This window comes from Macaca mulatta, chromosome 6, assembly GCF_049350105.2.
Source record: "Macaca mulatta isolate MMU2019108-1 chromosome 6, T2T-MMU8v2.0, whole genome shotgun sequence".
Taxonomy (NCBI): domain Eukaryota; kingdom Metazoa; phylum Chordata; class Mammalia; order Primates; family Cercopithecidae; genus Macaca; species Macaca mulatta.
In genome coordinates this window covers 116,239,200-116,263,094 of record NC_133411.1, presented here as the reverse complement: position 1 = coordinate 116,263,094, position 23,895 = coordinate 116,239,200, and the positions used below count along the sequence as shown (strand labels likewise).

The window sequence follows — 23,895 nt, the reverse complement described above, 5'->3', positions numbered from 1 at the left end:
CTCCAGCCCTGAATATTAGTGCATGCTTCAGGGCAGGTTTAACAGCACCAAGAGTGGGTATACTCTTGTATTAGTCTGGTAGATTGTTCTTCTGATCTGCTCACCTGGTCAGCACATGTCATGTTATTTTCCCTAGTCATGTTTATAGAACCATAGTAACCAGTACTTTTAGAGACCATGACTTAGGATTTTTAACTAATGACTGGATTTAAAAACATTCTTGAGTGGGTTTTGGCTGTTGTGAATCTCTCTCAGATACAGAGTGTCCTGAGCCAGAAATCTGAGATATGCCAAGATGAAATCCCTGTTTGCCCTATGCCTTTACTTCTCAGAGAGAGGGTTGAAAGGAATACTTTATATTTGTAGAATTGAAAAAAAAAATCCAAGTTTTTTTTAGCATGCAAAATGGGGTATGATTTTGGTAAATATTTGACATGTGCAAGGTAGATACCCAGATGTTGAATTAAAATATCAGCAAGTAAAATTACCCTATTCTGTAAATAAATCAATTGATGCGCTATATTAGAGTAACATTTACCCTTACATTGCATACAGATTCTGTGCTTAGTCCCAATCTCATTTAATATCTCCCATAGATTTTGTAAATCCTGTGTTGTTTTTTGACCCAGCTCATCAACACTGAGTTTGTGACCAAAAATAGCTCACATCCTCTCTTTCTGTCTGCCTTGAACAGTGTGAGCAGCAATAAAATGTTAATGTGTACATCGTGAAACTTTGGGATCTGGGATTGCACTACTGAGTACTGAAGAAAGTAAGTTGCGACCCTGTCTTCTCAAAGCTCACAGTGCTGAGTTGTCATGGGCATGGAGTGCCCATTATCATCTGCTTATTTCATTTTCTTTGTGTCTTGGCATTAACCTTCCCTCTGAAACCTTGCAGTTGACACAAGTGGCTCATTCAGAGCTTCTAGCAATACCAAAAATTCTGCAAGTTCAATAGGAAGATCATGTGCACTTGCTTTGAACTATAGTTCTTTTCCAAGGTAGACATTTTGAAAGTAAGAGTTTATTAAGATGAAAGGTGGAAAAAGAAAAACAACTATATTCTCTGTCATTGAGATAGGCAAGCATTTAAGTAGGTAGAAATATTGTAGTGCTTGAGAATCCTCTAAAGTGCTTAGATTTATTTCTGAGAAATAAATGGTGAGTTGTTTATTTCTTTCTCCCCCTTATGTTTCCTTGGGATGGAGCAATTAGTTTCTTATTTTTTATGATTGCATTATTCTTGCATATATCTTTCTGTGGTCCAGGCTATAAAAGTAAATAGAGGATCCAGCTGTATGAATGGATATCCTTTTAATGAGTGTGGGGAGGAAATAGTAATACTAAGTAGTGCAAAACCATTTTTATGTGATGAACTGAAGTACCTTTGTTCCCCAGCTCCCCAGTCTAAACCACAGGCCACCAATAAATGTGTGCATGAAATGACAGTTTCATGTATTCTGGTGTTAACAAAGTACCTCATGGTTTCTTTTGCCCCTAGAATGCACTTAGTACAATTGTTGAAGGGTGATGGCATATTCTGTTTTAATTTCCAGGGTCAAGGAAGGGTAAAATGGAATATGTGACTTTTCTGTAACACCCTTCATTCTATCTCTGGGCAAAAGCCTTGCTGAAACAGTGAGATAACACAGTTGCCAGGTGATAATACAGTCGTTTTTGTAGTGCCATGAGTTAATTTCAGAGGTGAAACTATGCTTATTTAGAAAAATAGCATGCCTTCTCGCCTCAGAGCAGGCATTTGGTCAGAGCAGCAAGTGGATATTTAGTCTCTCCCATGTGCAGGGTATCATGAGAAGTGCTGGTAGTGGCATAACTCTGCTATCTTCCTTCCCCCTTGCTCCCTTCCTTTCTGGACATTTTTACTTAGCTGTTTTTTATTGATGTTTACATATATCTGAAGTCACTGAGAGCAATGTAATTCAAAACCACCCTGTCCCCCACTGCGTCCCTAATTTAATGTTAAACTGCTCATATTAGTCTACTCAGACTTCCACAACAACCTACCATAGACCCTGTGGCTTTAACAACAGAGATTTATTTTCTCACCGTTCTGGAGGCTAGAAGTCCCAGAGCAAGGTCCAACAGGAGTTGGGTTCTGGTGTGGGCTCTCTTGGGGAAGCCATCTTCTCACTGAGTCCTCACATGGCAGAAGGAGAGTGAGCTCTGTGCTGTCTGTTCATATAAGGACACTAAACCTGTTGGATTAGGGCACCACCCTTGTGACCTCATTTAACCTTAATTACTTCCAAAAAAGACCTGTCTCCAAATGCAATCACATTGTGGGTTGGGGCTTAAACATGAATTGGGGTGGGGGAGACAAACATTCAGTCTGTAACACTGCTAAAATGATGAGAAAAAAATATCCCAAAATAGAGAGCCATACCATGACATAAATGTTTTAGCCGTTACTAAACTTTTAATCTGATGCTTTATGCTTTCTCCACCTCACAGTGGCTCATGTTAACACATTCTGATGATGGTTGCAGGGAGGACCCCAAAAGTCCCAGGATAAAGCCAAATGAAGAATATAAAATACCTGTGTGCCTTCCCACCTTCCAACAGTGGCCTGGAGCAGTTAGTACAGAGATGGAAGGAGAGATTTCTAAACCCCAGATATGCCAGGGACTCTGGCCTTGTAAAGCCCAAGGACAATGCATTGGTTCTAGTCTTTTTCTCCAAAGATTCGAGTCTATTTGGTAGCTTTGAGGTGACTTTGGTGGGATCCTGAGAACGCTGGTTTCCTCTCCTGACCCTGGCTTGAAGAACAGAGAGTGGATGTCAGATAGGTGGAGAACAGTCTGTATTCCCCATGACTCCTGCTAACTGGAGCAAACCCCTGGGTGTATCTCAGCCTGGTTGAGGCCTGACCTGAGCAGGAGGGAGCCCCAAAACCAAAGGAGCCTCTGTATTTCCAACTCATGGTTGCTGGGACACAACTGAGAGCAAAACAGTGGTTGGCAGGGGCTGAAAAGGAGTCTTGGATGTTTCTGCCAATGTGATAGGCGGTTGCAGGATGTTTGTGAAGCAGCCTGATGAACCCTCTCAAATAGAGGCACCTAATGCTGCTCAACTGTGTAATTGGGATGGAAATGGGCCAATGAGAGGCAGAAGTTTGTGCTTAACCTTTTGCGAGTCTTGTTTCAGGAGGCTGTGGGGGGTGGGGGGGCGGGTAGAAGCATTACAAATAATAAGCTTCTCCGCCTGATTTGTAATGAATTAGTAATAAATGTCCTAGCTCTGTACAAAAGTCTGACGATTACAGAGCAGCTTTGGCTAAGTGCACGGGACCACATCTTATTTTGATCAGCTGTAGCATAGCAAAGACGTGTAATTATCATAATCTAACAATTAGCCTGGCATCACTTTCCAGTGTTTAATTACCCCGATAAATGGTAATTGAATAGAGGACTTAATGACAAGAGAGAAACTTTCATTCTGCCTTAGGTGCTTAAGTTATCTACTTGGCTAGGCATAATTTTCTAGCATTGCTTTAACAACAGTCCTGATTATCATTTTCCTTTTTGCAGCCTGCCATTATTTTGTTTCCTGATCTTGACCTTTGTTTATAATATTTAGCTTCTCTCAAAATTTTATACAGGGACCCAGAACACAGGAAGAGATTATTGGATGTTTTACACAGTTCTGTTTTTAAGCATCACTGCCCTTCAGCTACAATTCCTCTTCATCGAACATCTATGTAGTCACTACTGTGTGCAAACATTGTGCTAAGTGTTGGGGATACAGAGAAAAGTAAACACCATCACTATCTTCAAGGAGATCTATACATTAAAAAAGTCTATATAAAAATAGTGTAGTAATAATTGCAGCAATTTGCATTCAGCAGAGTCCCAGTTTTCATCTAAATCTATACACTGACTTCGGATGAATTCAGTACTTTTTATGACTATGACCACCACCTCGTTTCTAATGACTGCAGAGCTCTTTTCTTTGTATTAGCCTCATTCGCAGTCCCAGATTTGTATCCAACTGCTCACAAGGTCCTAACCAGCCAAATAGAAGTAATTACCTTGCACATGCCAATTTCCATAGAAACAGCCACAATTTCTGCTTTATGCTTTATTGTCTACAGTTTTGTAGGAAAACATTATTATTATTATTATGCCCTAGCATTACTAAATATATGCTTCCCCTTGTCTGATGAAGATCAAACTTAAAAGAAAGTCACAAAACACATGTATTTTCTTTCTTCTGATTTATTGTTTTTTGTTTGCTTAATAAATTAACAGATTAATTATCAGATATCTCAATTTTTTAAAAGTCTGGGCTAAATTTCAGATTTAGATTGTAATGATTCCAGTAAGTTATCATCAACCCATAATACAAATATTTAGTTCACTCTTTGCACACCAAGTACTTAAGAACTATTAAATCACTGTTTTCCAAAAATCTCTCCTTGAGTTGGTCAATAAAAAGGAGATTTACTATTACCCTTTGGTTATTATTATTATTTTTGAAACTGTGAATAGCCTGAAATTCTGCTAGGTAACTCTCTTTTTTGTATCTGGAAGATACAAAAGGGCTACATGGAAGTAAGCAGTTTGACAGGTAGCTTATTTGATTGACTCCCACATCCCCTGAACAGAATCAGTTTGTTTAATTCTTTTCTCCTTGGACAGTGGCTAGATAGCCTATTTGATGGTTTCCTGTGTGTCCTTTTGCTGGGTCTGTGTGTATGTGGCAGGTGTTCTGCTCCATGTGCTTGAAGTTGGGGGTGGGGGATATAAAACTCTACTGGCTTAAGACCTGAAGTACAGCTTTGATAGGAAGCTCCCAGCCAGCAAGAGTGGAGGAAGAGCTTGTTTTGCATTGTGGGAGTGACCTCTGTTAGGACTATACCGATTGCCAGACATTAACTATTTCTTTAAAATCTCCTTTTGAAAACCATTTGAAGTGATCTGTGATGTGTTAGGTCTTTAGAACTCTGCCTGGTTAATGCTTTGGCTGCCTTGGCCTGTAGACGTTGACACACTCTTACTCCATGCCCGAGGCCTCTTTGGGGGCTTAGAAGCAATTAGACTGTCACCCAAAGCTTCCAGCCCCTTCCTGAGGGAAAGTCTTGATTAGGCTCTGCCAATTTAATGCTTTCTTTCCTTTGAAGCTCCTCCATCAAGTTAATAAAACAAACTCCAAATGAGTTAAAACACTGGAGGAGAGAACATTTTGTGGGCCCTGTATATGAAACAGGTGCAATTCCTGGGAGATACCAGTTTTAAAAAGTCATTCAGATTGACATGACTTGTAGTAGAAAGGCAACAGGCAAAAGCTATGTGAGTTTTATCCATCTATCTGATATAATTAGTATTGTGGGATTTTTAAATGTTTTGCTTTTAAAGTGCACACACATACATACAAGAAAAAAAGTGACAGGGTGGTATAATAAACTGCTGATGAATTCTAAATATTTGGCCAAGCAAATGACGTCTTCTTATCATCATCAACAGTTACTGAACTCAAGGTAAAACTCTTATGCTGCAGAATTTGTAATTATCAAAACATGCATGTACAAGAGCTCTGTTGGAACTTTCATTAATGGACAAACACAGCACCAACTCAAGGTTCCGAACATTTTGTCAGTATATATTGTAGCATACTGCATTTCTGCTGCAAAATAAGTAGGAAACATCTTTGAAATTTATCCTTGAATTTTTTTTTTAACTTGTAAACCCTCACTTCTCTAGGAATATTCATTGTTTTTAGCATGTTCTAAAGCCTGGAAGAGCTGGATTGGTCTGAAATTATGTGTTTTGGTCATCATATAATATCTCATTCAGCCTTTACACCTGGTGTGGTAACAGTGAAACTGTCCATGACTCCTATTGTCTCAGAGCTGAACATGGAGGCTGATTACCAATACATCTGAAAGACAGACATGTTTCAGTCCATGAGAGAGAAGAGAAATTGAAAATTAACAAAACAAATATTTGTTCAGCCCTCAGTGATACTGGTATTATTTATCTATCCTGAGTTTGATTTGCTGTTTGTATTCCATGCTTTAACCTCTGCAGAAAAGCAAAAAAAAAAAAAAAAAAAAAAAAGAGCATCTTCAGATTTAGAATAGGAAAGCCATAAGGCTTGCATTCTGTGCTGAAAGGAATAACAGAAGGAGGCAAGAAGCAGCATGTTATACAACAGAGACTGCTGTCCTGCCCATCTCCTCACAAAAACATATTTATAAACCAAACCCATATCTGTTGCAGGACCCATTAGCCCCTTTTGGGACAAATGAAAAATTATACTAGTTAAAAACAGACATCTTATTCTGAAATTAGCCTTTAAATCGGTAATAGTAGAATTTGAAGACAGTGCTCCCAAGATACATTCACTCTAGAATTAGTTTAAAATTTTGGAGGAACCCTAAGCTGATAAATTTGCTTAATCTTTGACCATAAATCATATCCTTCTTTTACATTTCAATTTCAGAATGTAATACATTAGGTTGCCTTGTAATTAAAGAAGTGACATTGGATTTCTGTTCAAGTAGGAATATTAAAACAATCACCTCTTTGACAGATTAAAATACATTTAAAATGTAATAATCAACTATCCAGTTCATGAGAAATAACATTTTCATTATTGAATTCTTTAAAACATAATGTGAAGGGGGATGAAAGTATCTCACAGCTTCCCAACCTCTAATAACACTGTCTCCTTTCAGTAATGCTGTTTCTATATTTATGGAGTGAAGAAACTTCACTCAGGAGCTGCTTGATAAAATACCTCCGTACGTATTTCCCTGGAAGCAGGCTCTCTGCTGTGCCAGCAACATATGCTAAAGGCCAATTTAGAACATTTTAAATATGCACTACCCTTCCTTTTCCAGCTTCTAAAATGAAATGCATTTTGGCTTTAGCAAATGAGGATGGAATAAAAGGGGGAATACTGCAGGGCAAAGTGGCTAAAGATGAACTCAGAGAAGGAGGATTATGGTGCTGCTCCTCTGCAGCCTGAAGCCCAGGGCACTGCCTGAGTGTCCTTTCAATGTGGCCTCTCCAGCTGTCAATATCCACAATACTAGAGTGTGGTGTTGAGGAGGAAGTCAGGTCAGCACCATGAAAATCATAAGGAAGAAAGGTGAGGTGATATCTACTTACCTTAGTAAAGAGGAACCAAGAGACAGGGTCAGAGTACATTGAGAACTTACACTTGAGACTAGTAAAGGACCTAGACTATTTAAGTAGTAGATGTACCTTTTGCAGTCACCCAGGTTTGAAAATGAAGTACTTTGGAGGACAAAGCTCTTATGGCTTAGGCTACCTAATGTCATCAAACAGTGCTTTGCTTCCTCACTCAGTAGAAAGTTGAGGGCACACTGGTGAGATCTAAATGAAAAGGTAGTTATCAACTGTTACCTCACTTCTCTTGTCTTTATTTCATCTGAATTCTGAGACTCAAGTCATGACTTACTTCTTGCAGACAGGTTCAGTACAGGGAGCAATTATTTTTTCTTTTTTTGAGACAAGGTCTTGCTCTGTTGCCCAGGCTGGAGTGCAGTGGCACAATCTCGGTTCACTACAACCTCTGCCTCTGAGGCTCATGCGATCCTCCTGCCTCAACCTCCTGAGTAGCTGGGACTACAAGCACACACCACTATGCCTGGCTAATTTAAAAAAAAAAAAATGTTTTATGGAGATGGAGTCTCACTGTATTGCCCAGGCTGGTCTCAAGCTCCTGGGCTCAAGTGATCCTCCCACTTCAGCTTCCCAAAGTCCTAGGATTGTAGGTATCAGCCACCATGCTCAGCAAGGGAGAGATATTAACAGTGGCTTTAAATTGAAAATTAAAATTTATTCAGCATACAATGGAATGTCATAGGTAAACACTGAGAAACAAACACACTTTCCAGAAGCACACTTTTCAGCTCTAATCCCAGCTTCAGTTGTTACTTTTGCTGTCAATAGCCCTGGAAATGTGCTTTTTATCCAATGCTCCAGGTGTCCTCTGGTTCATCAAGAACTACCGTAAAGTACATAATTCATTTTTGGCATTTGAGATGATTGCAAAGGACTAGTTGCCATGCTGAATTTTATTTTTCTAAATTAACTAAAATTACACTTTCATAATATATATGACATTGATTCTGAACCAGTCTACTGCCAAATTTTGATAAATGTGTACAATGTATTCTTGCCATAATAGAGTACATATAATATGACGTTTATCCTTGAACAATGTGGGAGGTTAAGGTCACTGACCCTGTATGTAGTTGAAAATCCACGTATAACTTTTGACTCCTGAAAACCTTAGCTACTAATAGCCTACGTTTGCTTGGAAGCCTTGCCATTAATATAACAGTCAATTAACACATATTTTATATGTTAAATATATTATATACTGTATTCTTATAATCAAGTAAGCTAGAGAAAAGAAAATGTTATTAATAAAATCATAAGGAAGAGAAAATATATTTAGTCTTTTTAAGTGGAAGTGGATCATCCTAAAGGTCTTCATCCTTGTCTTCACATTGAGTAGACTGAGGATGAAGAGGAATTGGTCTTGCTGTCTCAGGGGTGGCACAGGTAGAAGCAAGTCCACATGTAAGTGGATCCATGCAGTTCAAACCCGTGTTGCTCAAGGGTCAACTATTTATTTTCACAGAACATTGACCTAAGTGGCCATGCAGTCTGGTGGGGAGCAGGGACCATCTTTTTGTGCATATGAGATGTTTCTTGACTCTTGAGACTTTTGCACTGTGAAAACAGGCAGCCCAGTAATTGTTTTACTCAAACACAATTGCTTTTCTAGGTATGGTAACCGAGCGTGCTTTTACATTGTGAAGCACTGTGATAATTTAGTAGAGATTGTATTGTAATTATTGCTGGCTTGGTATAGAGCCAGATATTCTTATAGTTAAAATTATGTGGTGATCTCAGAGAGAGGTATAGAACTGCTGATACAATGGATGGAATTAAGAATAAGACACAAAGAGAAGACATTTACAAGAAAATTTCCAAGAAATTTACAAATGTGTTAAAGCAATGGCTGTGTTACCCATGGCATTTGTAAATATTGGCATGCAGAATCAGTCTTCCTAGATGTCAGTTTCCTCTTTTAATATGAGCTAGAGCTCATGAAAGCTGTTTCCTGATGGAAAAAAGATCCCTTTATGTGAATGGCTGCTGACATGTTATTCTGTGAAAGGATGAGTCAGGAGCTAACCCTGCAGTCTGAGGTGTATTCTAAATGCTGACACACCCCTCAGCTTTCCAGTTTAGGAGTTTGGGACAAACCTCGTGGAGGAGACAGTAGGGCTGGGACACCTTGCTGCAATGCTCTGCTAGAAGATCAGTGTAAATATAAAGGTAACCCAAACTCTTAAGAGGGTCGTTACTATAGCTGGTGAAGCTTTGGAACCATTGTGGTTAGGAGGACAAGAATATGCTTCAGAACCATGTAAGACTTGAGTTCAGATCCTAACTCTGCTATTTATTAGCTATAAAAAGTTGGACAATGCCCTCTCTGAATGTCCTCTCCTCATTGGTAAAGTGAAACTAATTAAAACTACACAATAGGGTTGTTTGGAGGATTTCATACGATAACATATGTAAAGCACATAGCAGATCCTGGATGCAGCAAATGTTTGTTGCATCAGTGAATGAAGGAAAGAACTGAAACCTCATCAAGAATGAAAATGGGTCCCTCTGGAGGAATACAGAGCTGACCTAAGGACTTGGCTCTAGCAATTTAATCTCTCACAAAATGGAAAAGTGAAGAGCTTTGGTTCTGAGGTCAGACTGGGTTTGAATTCTGCCTTCCCTTTTTCTTTACTACTTGTGTAATATTGGGCACGTTGCTTGACTTCTTAATCTGAATTTCCTCATCTTTAAATGGGTGTAGTAATAATAGTGGCTATTCTGTGGCATTGTAATAGAAATTAAGTTGAGATAATGAATGTAACATAATAAGCACTCTAATATTAGCCAATTTGTGTGCTCCTTCACAGTATGGCCAGAAAAGAATTTTTCCATTCGACTTTATACCCAGAGAACATGATTTGATATATTAGGGCAAAAACTGCAATTACTTTTGCACCAACCTAATAGCATTAGCATATCTGATCCTAAACTTTTCTTTGGATTATAGTTGAGTACGTTATGTAGATACATTTTATCAGTTCCAATTTGTCATTTTAAAAATATTTATATTGTCCACCCTTTGAAATTTACATTAGTAAACTATACAAATTTAAGATCTGAAACAAAAGTATACATTGATTCTATAGTGAATCATCATCTTCTCTTTGTCGTATGGCTAAAAGGATAGAAATAGTAATTGTGGCCGGGCACAGTGGCTTACACCTGTAATCCTAGCACTTTGAGAGCCCGAGCTGGGCGGATCACGAGGTCAGGAGATCGAGGCCATTCTGGCCAACATGGTGAAACCCTGTCTCTACTAAAAATACAAAAATTAGCTGGGTGTGGTGGCGCGTGCCTATATCCCTCCTACTCAAGAGGCTGAGGCAGGGGAATTGCTTGAACTATGGAGGTGGAGGTTGCAGTGAGCCGAGATCACACCACTGCACTCCAGCCTGGTGACACAGCGAGACTCCTCTCAAAAAAAAAAAGAAAAGAAATAGTAATTTCTGGGGCAATCGCATGTTTAAAATAGGTACCACAGTAATTCACTTCACACTCCATGCAAAATAAAATGTCACCAGAAGGGATAGCTGGTCAACACAAAGTAGAATGTGTCTTCAACCTCACAGTTTGCTTTGGTAAAAATTTAGCACATTAACAGGGATAAAAGTTAGGAAAGGAGAGAAAAGTTTTAGGCATCAAGAAACTGCCTTTTTTGTTTTCAGTTGTGGAATAAAGGAATTGTAGAATAAAGGAGTAGCAGAATGGGTCCAGACAATGGCAGTTTTAATTTTTACTTTCACTTTGAGCAGTGCCAAATGCTAGTAGAAGCTAAAATGAGTGACACTTAGGGAAAGAAAAAACTTCCCCCTTGAATCTCTTTAAAATCTATAATAATAATATAATAATATAAAGTGCATCTGGGCATTGCCTTCTGCTGCAGTTCTTGTCTGGCTGTTATCCAAAACTGTCAGGCTACTCTGAGTGCTGATGCTTCATATCCCAGCACCCTTTTATCTGAACCTTGCAGTGTCTTTTCTCTGTACTTTGGCAGTGATGTTACCTTGATGTTCAAAAATCTTTTAAAAGCAACACAGACTTTCCTTGCATCTTGACAAATCGTTGTCTGCTAGTAATGAAGAAAAAGTAAACCCGTGATCACTGCAAATATAAATACTTCTGAGTGTTTTCGTTTTTTTTTTTTTAAATGGTTATGTATTTTGGGATCCTCTAGCTGAAAAGTGAATATTCTGAGAATTTTTCCTTATTTCTCTTGTGTAAATCAGCATGCTGCTTTTCAAGAGCAAGGGTCAAGTGGAGTTTCGATGGATCATTTGACATTTAAGGACAGAATTTAACATTTCTATATGATTTTCCTTTTGAATTTTTAAAAGGGGAAATATAGATATTATTTTTATCTCTGTTGTATGTTCTTACTGCTATTATTTTAAAATCAATATTTTATTTACTTATTTTCATATGCTTCGGTATATCCTGATGATGGTAACAGTGGTTTACATCTACACAGTTCTTTCCATACATTTCCTTATCTAAGTCTTGAAGCAGCCACAGGAGGCCAGGAAGGCAGGTTCTCATGATTAGTCCAACTTACATATGAGGAAACTGAGGCTCAGAATGATTTATGAATCTCTCACTCAACCAACAGCAGATCCAGTTCTTAAATCTAGGTCTACTCAGTCAAAACGAATGGTGTCACCACTTTTTCACAATGTTGTCTCTCAGAAGAGTATCTTGGCTTATCAATGAATATTTAGCACCAGAGTGAAGGTGGTATATTTCTTTCTTTTTTCTTTTTTGAGATTGAGTCTTACTCTGTCACCCAGGCTGGAGTGCAGTGGTGTGATCTCAGCTTACTGCAACCTCCGTCTTCCAGGTTTGTGCGATTCTTGTGCCTCAGTCTTCCAAGTAGCTGGGATTACAGGCATGTGCCACCATGCCTGGGTAATATTTTTTGTATTTTTAGTAGAGACAGGGTTTCGCCGTGTTGGCCAGGCTGGTCTCAAACTCCTGGACTCAAGTGATCTGCCTGCCTCAGCCTCCCAAAGTGCTGGGATTACAGGGGTGAGCCACTGTACCCGGCTAGAAGGTGGTATATTTCTCCTGGGGTGGACTTTGGTCAAAGCTGTGAGAGGTCGTTTTTATGTCAATGTTCGGGTGCAGCATTTTATAGGGAATATACTGGGAAACTGGAGGCTATGAGAAAGGGCAAGAATCTAGAATGATGAGGAGCCTGGGAACTATACTAGAAAGAACCAAAGGAATCAAGATTTTCAAATGTCTGCAGAAAGGAAGATACAGAGAGATATAGCTGACATCTTCAAATGTTTTATGGACTCCCTTGCAGAAGAGGAATTTGATTTGTTCTTTGTAATTCCAGGCAGCAGAAGTAGGACCATTGGGTAGAAAATACACAGAAGCGGATTTATGCTGAATATAAGAAGAAACTTTCCAACATTTAGAGATGTCCAAAAATGGAATAGACTGTCTCACTGCCACTGGGAAGTGTTCACGCTCAGACTGTCCAGCTCAGAGATTATATGGCTTTATGAGCATTGCTTTTCAGCAGTAACAGTTTTATGATGAAACTTCTAAGGGCTCAGAGAAGAATTTCCTCACTAGCTATAAACAAAGGAGTTTTGTAGGCTTTTCCACCATGATTTTAGACTAAGAAAGTTGTATGCATAACAGCTCCTGTTTCACACATCGCTGTGTTTTGGGAAATACTGTTCAACTGCTGGGGAGAGACACATTAGTTAAAGCAGATAAGCAAGACTTTTGTGAGATGAGAATTGAAGGAGATAGTGTGGTGTTTGTGGTGGGGAGGGTGTGTATTCACATGTGTACATTTTTAACTAGGATGAATTTGCCATGGCTTTGGCTATTTTCAATGGCCTTGTTACTTTTCATTACTCACCAGCCCAGCTTTAGAACATGACCTGTAGAATTAAAAGAAATGAGGGGAAAAGTCATTTGATTTAGATGAGTTGTTTTCTCAATATGGAAAAGATGCTGCATCGAAAGCGAGATGCACTAAAATAAGTTTCTGACGTAGCAGATCTAAGAAAAGCACTGAACTGGGATCCGAAGTCTCCACACTAGGTTTCGCTCCATCACTCACTGCTTCATCTTTATGTCTTTTTATTTTTCTCTAAAATGGAAGTGTTTTAGGAATTTTCTTTCTAACTATAAAATGTTGTGATTCGAATTCTCCCAATTTTATGGCTCTAATTCTCATTTGCATAGAAAGTGGAAAATGGCCTCAACTATAACAAAAAACAATTCAGTCATTTATTTGTTCTTTAATTTCCTCATTCATTTATTCAAAAATAGTTATTAAGTGAAACACTATTATAAAAATAGAAGAACTTTGTTTTAATATATGATTTTTAATAATGAAACATGGAAAACAGCACATTAGTACCTCTATAGAGTTCCACAGTTTGAAAGAGTGATATTTAATATAATATTTAAAATGAAAGCAAAGCACTTAGTTTGTAGGATATTTTGAAACAAATATAATGGTATCCCTCTGTAAAATGGCTTTTTGTGGCTTGGATTGGGAACTGCAGCATTTCAAACCATGCCCCAAATCATAGTGGCATTCAGTACAACTTACTATACTAGATGCTTTAGCTCCAGAATTATTGAATAGCTTAACCACTGATTCCAAGCAGAAAGCCCCTTCTCTATGAATTATCACATGTTTTTTCTTTTTCTAACAGATTCCAGAGGGGTGACTACCACATTGATGTCTGTATCAATGACTACCTGGACGTTTTCTGCCCTCACTATGAGGACTCCGTCCCAGAAGATAAGACTGAGCGCTATGTCCTCTACATGGTGAACTTTGATGGCTACAGTGCCTGCGACCACACTTCCAAAGGGTTCAAGAGATGGGAATGTAACCGGCCTCACTCTCCAAATGGACCGCTGAAGTTCTCTGAAAAATTCCAGCTCTTCACTCCCTTTTCTCTAGGATTTGAATTCAGGCCAGGCCGAGAATATTTCTACATCTGTGAGTATATAGAGATTTATCATGTTGTAGGGCAGCTGCAAGAGCCCAGACTAATTTTTTACCCATGTTTCAGAGAATTGCAGAGAGCTGGACTCTGCATTACAGATGTCTCCTTGTAAATGCATACATCAGGATCCCTAGATACATTAGCTGGGAATTGAGAGCACAAATTAGATTAAAGACAGAGCGCCTCTCCCCCTATGAAATTACGTGTCAGCCTGTTCAGTGAACCACTGCTGACTTGTATTTCTTTTAAATGAAAATTGCCAGGACTTCTCCAAAGCTCAGGAAAAGAAAAAAGACTCCTGAAAAAAAATTGAAGGAAATAATTAAATTTACATAGCTTGGAGTCATTGGATTTCTTATTCAGGTGTCAGCAATATCCTTTCGATCATCCACATTTTCAGTGGAGGAAGCCAAAACTCCTGGAAATGTCAGCATGCTGACGATAAATGCTCTCTTTGCACCAAGGAGAAAAGATCATTTTTAAGAGCAGCTCTGTCTTTAAACTGGAAAGAGTTGTGAAGAAGTGTCTAGAAGGGGTTCCAAGGGAACTGGTAGGAGCGAGTTTCCCACCTGTGAGCATCGAGTGACTCTGTCCTGGGAGCTCTAAAACTTTCTCAGTAGACTTCTGTATTAATCAGAATCCCTGACCTTATTTCTTCTCCATTATGTACCCATCACTTCTTCAGACATCCTGCTATCATATGTTATAGGTAAATGCTTCTCAAACTTCACTGTGCATAGCGTTATCTGGGGATCTTGTAATGCATTCTGACTCAGAAGGTCTAAGGCAGGGCCTGAAATTCTGGATATATGAAGCTCCCAGATGCTGCTGCTGCTACTGAACTGTGGACCACGCTTTGAGTAGCAAGATTATAGGTAATAGCTACTTTAAGCAGCTTGTTGTGTATCTGGACTTTAGTATTTATATTTAAACTATCTGGCCTTTTCCATGTATTTTCACTGTCAACCAAAGAGGTTAAAAGTTTACTAGTTAAAAAATACATTTATTGGACAGCTTAATCTGAACTGAGAAATGTTGGAGGATGCAAGATGAAAAGATATTCCCTGTTCTTAGGGAGTGACCTTTTACTGGGGAGCAGACATGTAAATAGGCAATTAAAGTATAAATCGACAGTTGCTGATGATGAAGATAAATGCAGAGAGTAGTGAGAACATGGAGACAGTGGTGCCTCACCTGCTTGGAAAAATCAGGAAATGCAACCGCACGCAGTGGGTAGAGATCCAAGTTATACCACTCAGTATGTTTAGCATCGACTTTCACCCCAGCTTGCCAGACAAACAAGAACATTCTTTTTTTCTGACTCATTTTTTCAGTCCAAATGTCCCTACCCACTCACAACTCACACGGTTTGAGTCTACAGGGATTTCTAGCTCCTCTCCTTCTCCAGAAAACAGAATTTTATAAGTCAGATTTCACCATCAAAATAACTCTCACTTATATTGGAATTGAATTTAAAAAGGAAATTGAACAGTACCAGTTTTATTATTTCAGTACATATTTCAGTTATTAGTCATGAGAAAACATGCAAAAAGCCTTGATACTATCTCACATTTGATCCATAAAATAAGAAAAGGAATATTGAGTCCCACAGATGCAGGAAGCACTGGCATACACTGAATTCACACTTCTCAGGCAGCATGTTCTTGACTTTTGTTGCTTTTTTACTTTGTGAAAGAATCTCATTCAGCAAATGAGAAAAAGGAAAGAGGAGGACTTCACTTGTGGGACAGCAACTCATTAATTGTCCAACTGTAAAATACTGTACCAATTTAAGAGAAAATTCTTGCTAGTTTTGAAATTTTCTTAATGGCTTCTCAGATTAAAAAAACAACAATAAAAGCAAAAATAAAAAATGAATAGAGAGCACCAAGATGGGAAACATACCCACCAGCTAACTGGTTGATTGCCTGATTATTAAAAATTATAGAATTCATTCAGCTTCATAAGCAAGATGTTATTCAAATATAGCCATAGCGCTTATGACTGGTTTTTCCTCATTTGTGGTTAAATTCAATATTTCACTAAAAATCATTATGTGACTTCTATAACATTCATTTAACGGAGTCATTTAACTGTCAAGGGCTTCCGTCAAAGTAATTGTTCCAAAATGCTTCAAAATATGAAGAGCTTTTTGCTGTTCAGCTGAGTTTAACTTGAATTACTTTTTTTAATGAAAGGTAAAATAGCACAAAATTAGCAGCAAAAAGATGTTCATTTACAAGAAGCACAGTGGCCTGGTGTTCAGTTAAATTGAATTTTCAGCCATGTTTTCTACCCAAAAAGGCATCCTTCCCTGTCTTTTTAGCAATGAAAGGGTTTCCTCTCTTCCACCACTGCAGTCAGGAGCAGCAGAGCTAACATGGTTGTCTTACAGACATTTAATGTACTGTGGTCATAATTAAACTAAAGGATTCTTAGGGGAGAATTGGCCCTCAGTTGAATTTTCCTCTTCCCTAATGTGTGTGGAATGAACAAGATGATTGGGAAATAGCTATTTTCACACTTACTACGTTACAAGAAACTCTATTGCTGATCTCAGGAACAAGCTTCACTGCCCACCAGTCAATTTCACAGAATGTTCTTGCTAGGACAGGAGTACATCTTAGCTCCTCATAGCCTTAAAATCTCTTCTAACTTTTCCTAGAAAAAAGAAAGCTGGCTGGGCATGGTGGCTCACACCTGTTATCCCAGCACTTTGGGAGGCCCAGGTGGGTAGATCACGAGGTCAAGAGTTCAAGAGCAGCCCAGCCAATCTGGTGAAACCCCATCTCTACTAAAAAAAAAAAAAAAATACAAAAATACAAAAATTAGCTGGGCACGGTGGCAGGAGCCTGTAATCCCAGCTACTTGGGAGGCTGAGCCAGGAGAATCGTTAGAACCAGGGTGGCCGAGGTTGCAGTGAGCGAGATTGAGCCACTGCATTTTAGCCTGGGCGACAGAGTGAGACTCCGTCTCAAAAATAAAAAATAAAATGGAAAGAAAAAAGAAAGCTAACATCCTGCTTTATGGTACTAGGAGTAGACTTAAGACTTAAGTATAGTGGAAACTGTGGAGTGCCAAAATTGAGATACAAACAGATTTGGAGGAAGGGGAGAAAAGGATTTCATAACAAGCTGTTCACCTCGTTACTTAGAGAGGACACAAGTCAGAGGATTCTTATCAACATTTGCCTTATCCTCAACCAGATTTCTTTCTTTCTTAATGTCTCTGAGTTTTATAAAATTAAGAAAATGTGGTAGTTGAAAATATCCTAAACGAAGCTTCCAATTTACTTTAAAAATAAAACATCCTTTGCAGTTCTAGTCCCTTTATTTTAACTCCCAAGAATAACTCTATGCTATATTCTCCTTTCCTTGGGAACAGATAGTATATTAAGTTGTTATAATTGCTGATTATTGCTAAGGTAGACTGGGGCTATCTCTGAATCTGATAAATGCTGTTTTTAATCTACAGGAGTTATTTTGGTAAGAGATTGGCATACTAAAGTAATTACAGAAAGTTGGTGGTATTTATATCAATGATAGATTTGCAGAACTGCCAATTGATTAAGGCAATAGTTGTTTATATAGACTTCCTAAAGGAAACAGTAATTTTTAAAAAATTCAAAAATTCACATTTTAGCTGGATATGGTAGCACATGCCTGTAGTCCCAGCTGTTTGGGAGGCTGAGGTAGGAGGATTGTTTGAGCCAAGAAATTGAGACCAGCCTGGGCAACATAGCAAAACCCTGTTTTTGTTTTTTGGTTTTTTTTAAATACTCCTTTTAGAAACTTAAAAAATACTCACTTTAGAAATGATACTCTTAAATATTAACCTAATGAGAACATGTTTGAGAGAAGTTTTGCTGTTATTTTTACATCAGAATGGGAAAAGGGAAATCCTTGAAATAAGTTATTTTTGTAATTCCATAAAACACTGATTCGAATATATGCTTTTATAAAGTAAAGAAAACTGAGTCCCAGGTCCTTTTCTTGACCTAACTAGCTGTATGATCTTGAGCAAATCATTTCATCTCTCTGGAGTTTGAACTCTCCATCTATAAAATAATGTAATTATAATCGACTTCAGAAATTCTTGGAGCTTTAATATCCTAATTTTATTACATTTTATCTGAGGGTCTGCAGCATTAGGGTAAAAGATAATGTCTGTACAGTGGTCCAGGTCAATACCTTGCTTAGTAGGTGTTCAGTAAATCAGAGTTAAAGGTACATTTTTAGGGAAAATGCAGAGTGGAGAGGCGTATTAGGGTTATTGAACTAGTTCTCTCCCAGCTTCTCTGTCCAAGACACCATTGTCTGTGGTCTCTACCAGTGCAGCAGGCTCCTATTTTCCCGACTCATGGCATTGCTCAGTCAGAGCTCTCCAGTGACTTCCTGTCTCACCCAGACCAAAGTCCACAGTCTCTAACCTGGCCAGCAAGGTCCTCCATGGCTGAACTTTCCCTGATTCCCTCGGCCTCTGACTTCCTCTGCTACCACCCTCTGCCTGATTCTGTCTGCTCAGCCGCCCGTGCTCCTCCCTCTCCTATCCAGTACACCTCTACATCAGGGCCTGGGAACTTCATTGTCCCACTACCTCGGCTTCCCATTGTCCCAGGCATTCACGTTCCTTGCTTTCACTTTCTTCAGGTCTGTGTTCAAAAAATGTCTTTATCCAAGAGGCTACTCTGACCTCTCTATATAAAAATAACACCTTGTTCTCTGCATTCACTATACTTTTACTCTGCTTTATTTTTCCTCAGGTACTTATCACCCCTGACATTATATATTTATGGTAGGTTGTTCATAGCTGTTCCTGCTTTCTGCCCTGTATTATATTGCTTGGCACGTGCAGATGTTTAATAAGTAAGGATAACTAGAATTTATATAGCGTGTATTCTGTTTCAGGCACCATCTCAAAACAACACTATGAAGAACTGTTCTTTTTCCTTATTTACAGGTGAAGAAACTGAGGCACAGAAAAGTTAGGTAATTTGAAAAAGGCTCACACAGATAAGAACTAGCTGATCTGGGAGGAAGTTAAGTGAGTAAGCAACTAAAAGAAGTGAAGAGGGCTGGGCGCAGTGGCTCACGCCTATAATCCCAGCACTTTGGGAGGCTGAGGTGGATGGATCACCTGAGGCTGGGAGTTCAAGACCAGCCTGACCAAAATAGAGAAACCCCATCTCTACTAAAAATACAAAATTAGCTGGGCATGGTGGCTCATACCTGTAATCCCAGCTACTCAGAAGGCTGAGGCAGGAGAATTGCTTGAACCTGGGAGGCGGAGGTTGCAATGAGCTGGGATCGTTCCATTGCACTCCAGCTTGGGCAACAAGAGCGAAACTCTGTCTCAGAAAAAATAAAAATAAAGAAAAAGTGAAGAGATAAAATCCTGGGTCTATTATACTTGAAAAAATACACTTTATATTTTTAAAACACAGATTAGAAACAAATAGCACTCACTTTGATATCTACTGTTTAGAGAATTCTACTTTATGAACACTTCCTAGGAACCCTGAATCAGATAGTAGAAAGATAAATTTTAAACACATTCCTGCATTTTCTCCTCTCCAAAGGATACTTTTCCATCTCCAGAAGATATTTCAACTGTATCTTCCCAGAGGGTTGATCTTTTAACTCAGATAACTTCAGAAACCAGAAAAGTTGCATTTTCTAAGAAATTCTTAAATGCCCTGAATAGTCATCATCCAGCCTGAATCACGATTGCACACTTGATTCAGGAATTAGTATGTTTTAATGAGAGATCTATAATAAAGAAGACAGTCGTCATTTTCTGAAAATGATACTAAAAGAGAATTTTTCCAGCATTTGTTATATCTGAGTTATTACTGGGACATTCAGTGTTACTATGGGCATCATTTTAAAATCTATAGTATGTAGATGCTTAAATATATGTGGTTAACTGCTAATTCTCAGCTTTACGTATTTAGATTGAAAGTTTGCAGTCTTATCTTAAGCCATCAGGCAATTTTAATATGCACTGTATAATTTTTAAAAGAAAGTAACCTAACTTCCTAAGAACTATCTTATTAAAATGATCAAGACCAGTTTCAGAAATCATTTGATTGTACAATACAGTTATTGACTAACCTTTTAAGAGTATCTTCAGTAAAACTAGTAAAACAGAACTAATTTGAAGAAAGTCCTCATTTAACAATTCGATGTGTTTCAAAACCTTATTTGCAGGTGAGTTGTTTAGAATTTAGAATACAGTTTTTTTATAGAAGTGCAAGTTTTCCATAATATGGAGAATCTGCTTAGTCATAATATTGATGATAAGCTATATGTTTCAATGAAAAATTTTAGAAAACAGCATCTAGAAGAGTTACTCAGTAAATATTTATTGCATGGATAAATGCTATAATAAGCCACATATGGCAAAAAAACAATTAATTTTTTAAATTTCTAATTTTTTTTTTTTTTAGAAAAGCAGATAAATTATAGGGCACAAGTTTTACTGCACCCTCTGCAGCAGTTCCCTAGTATTTTAGTACTTTAAAAAATAATATGCTAGGAATACATAACATCAAAGCAGAGAGTGGAACATGGTTGTTGTTGGTTTTTGTTTTTTGTTTTTTGGTTTTTTTTAAAGAAAGCACAGACTCTGGTAAGTGTAGCTTTGGGTCTGAATCCTCTTTCTGTGCTCTTACTAGCTGTGTGACCTTGGGCACTGTACCAAACCTCACTGAGCTTCACTTCCTTCCTCTGTAAAATGGGTATAATAATCACAGCTCTTTTCTGATTTTTGAGTCTCAATTGATGAAATATTGTTTAAGGAACCAGTTGACTGCCAAAATAATAACTTCAGTAATCCAAGTCCAAAAAGTTTTGCATTTTTTGAAAATTTAAGGCAACTTAAATATCCCAGATTGATATTTTAGTTCAGTAAAAAATTTCATAAATGCATAAAGATTAAGTTTTAAGACTATTTCCTATATTCTTAAGGAGCATTATGCTAGGTTTATTACGCCTAAGGAATTCTTCATTCCTTTTGATGTCTGGTTTTTCAGTGCCTTACTTTAGTCATCTACATTAAGAATTGTTTTGCTCCGGACAGTTCACACCAATCACCTTTTTTACATAGTTTTTCTTATTGAAATAGAAGAGTGTCAAAATGACACAATTATCAAAGCAGGAGGTAATCTTTTTCACTGTTCACTGTCTTTTACTCTTGCAGGGGAAATGACTTGTAAGTACAATGTACTTTCTTACAATGAAAAACTCAATGTTTGCTTCAGTGTGTGTGCGCATTTTACTTTTGTTATTGAAAAATGTTTTTGATTACTGAAGTCTTATTTTAGCATTATTTACTGTAGCATCAACTTCGCTAAGATTGAAGAGGTTTATAACTGAAATGTTCTGTAAGACTGTGGTCAAATACTAGTGCACCTCTAGTTTTTCAAGTATGTGTACTAGCACATGGCATTTTAAGACACACTTGTATTAATACAGAAAAGTGGAAAGGCAGTGTTGGGAAACTGACAAATTTTAACGTTTTCTAAAGTGGAAAAGTGGGGTGGCGGGAGGGGAAGGGATAGCATTAGGAGATATACCTAATGTAAATGACGAGTTAATGGGTACAGCACACCAACATGGCACATGTATACATATGTAACAAGCCTACACATTGTGCACATGTAACCTAGAACTTAAAGTATAATAAAAAAATTTAAAGAAGAATAAAGATGGCACAAAAGTCAAATAGTAAGTACCCAGATACAGATGCAGAGTACATCTTAGTCACCAAAAACTATTTAGTTTTTCTTTTTAAGCTTTTTTGTTTTTTTGTTTTTGTTTTTTTTTTTTTTTTTTTTGAGACGGAGTCTTGCTCTGTCACCCAGGCTGGAGTGCAGTGGCCGGATCTCAGCTCACTGCAAGCTCCGCCTCCCGGGTTCACACCATTCTCCTGCCTCAGCCTCCCGAGTAGCTGGGACTACAGGCGCCCGCCACCACGCCCGGCTAGTTTTTTTTGTATTTTTTAGTAGAGACGGGGTTTCACCGTGTTAGCCAGGATGGTCTCGATCTCCTGACCTCGTGATCCGCCCGTCTATTTTGAAAATAGAATGGAACAATTTTTCTCCACTTGAAAGCTAGCATATTTTTTAAGGATTATATCAGGTCTCTATTTGAAAATAGTCCTTCTATTCGCTTTGTATACTCCCACAGGTCTTTAGTGAAGCTTCAATAATGCACCTTTTTATTTAAAGAATGAGTTTAGGGAATTGTGTCTGTTTCAAGTTGTCCCTAGTCATTATTTAGGAAAGCATGAATGAATTTCAAGGGCTCTTAAATGAAGGTTAAATAAAGAACATGAAAGAGGATATTTAGGGACTTGTGGAAATTATTCTGTTAATTGTAATTTCCTCTTATGAAAACAGTTGTTTACTGCCAGGTGCTCTCTTAACCTTCTGAGCAAGCATGCACAACATCAGCTCAGCTGCTGCTGGAGCTAGACCTGTCCCTCTGCCTTCTGGTAATGGCTTCGCCCAGCACACTTCACATAGTTTGAGTGAAATCAAAGGTGGAGGAGGCAATTCATAGGAACACAGGGTATTGAAAAGTATTTTTAAATTTGTTGACAATATTATTTGATGAAGTAACATGGATTTTAAAAGGAAATGCATGCCCTGTTAAGTGACTAAAGGTTGAGTCTAGTTTAACTACTCATTTAAAAGAATCAGAGAAATTAATGCCAGGTCTGTGAAAAAGGAAAGTGGAGCACATATCACTGCTTAATAGATTTTGACATTGGGACCATCTTGAAAGTTTGCAAAGGGAGCCTTAAAAGTTACTGAATAATCGAGACTTGATGGAAATTCATGGTATAAAGTCATAAGAAACTGAAGACTCCTAAGTACCGTTCCCATTGTCTGAATTTTTCAAAGACTGTGACACTCAGATAAGAACTTCAAAACCAAAATAGTTTTTATTTGTACTCATTTTAAGAATTCAGAATGCTATTATAAGACAGAGGAAGCATGTAGAGTTCTGACCTCCTAAGGGAAAATGAGGAATTATGTCACCTTTTGCTTCCTTTACCCCACTGAGACTAAATGGTGAAATGGAAACAAATTAAAGGATTGTTCTTTTTATCCCTAAATGTCAAACATGGCTGCATCTCCTAAAGAAATAATGCACCTGATTAATTGTGTAATTTCACAGGGAAGCAGTAATTCTCAGCCTTATAAACATGTAATGTACTAATGTGGTTTCAGAGTTAACTGAAACAGTTTAATGAGCTGCTGTATCACATGTATGTACAGTGTTACATAGAGCAGATGCCAGGAAAAAAGGAAATAACACACCAGTGACACTTGGAATAGCAGTGTTTATACTTCATTGACTTTGGGTTGTCAGCATGCTATTCTCTGTGTTTCCCTTAGTAACTTATTAAGGCAACTGAATTTCAGTGTGATGATGTCTGAGTGTCATTTCTTTAAATTACACAAGCATGCACACACCAAATGCATAGTCAATCTTTGGGAAAAAAATAATACTTTCTAGAATAGACAACCAAAATATTATCCACAAGATATACACACAGAGTGAAAGTTTACTCTCTGAACCTCATGCATGCTGGAAGAACAGTATTTGGGCCTTTCATCAGAAGAAATACTATTTCTACAGACTTTCCCACTCATCTATTCTTGGTCTATTTTCACCGAATGGTCGTGTAACTCTTGGTTTGAAAGTTGTCATACAGCCTCACAGC

General features: G+C 38.0%; 1 protein-coding gene across 4 annotated transcripts in view; it reads left to right on the top strand.

Annotated features, from left to right (window-relative positions):
• EFNA5 (ephrin A5) overlaps positions 1-23,895 on the top strand; it is a 295,467-nt gene that overhangs the window by 230,477 nt on the left and 41,095 nt on the right. For all 4 annotated transcript variants that reach the window (XM_078004020.1, XM_015140527.3, XM_078004021.1 and 1 more), the window contains 1 exon segment: positions 13,861-14,153. In XM_078004020.1, coding sequence (XP_077860146.1) covers positions 13,861-14,153 — 293 coding nt within the window.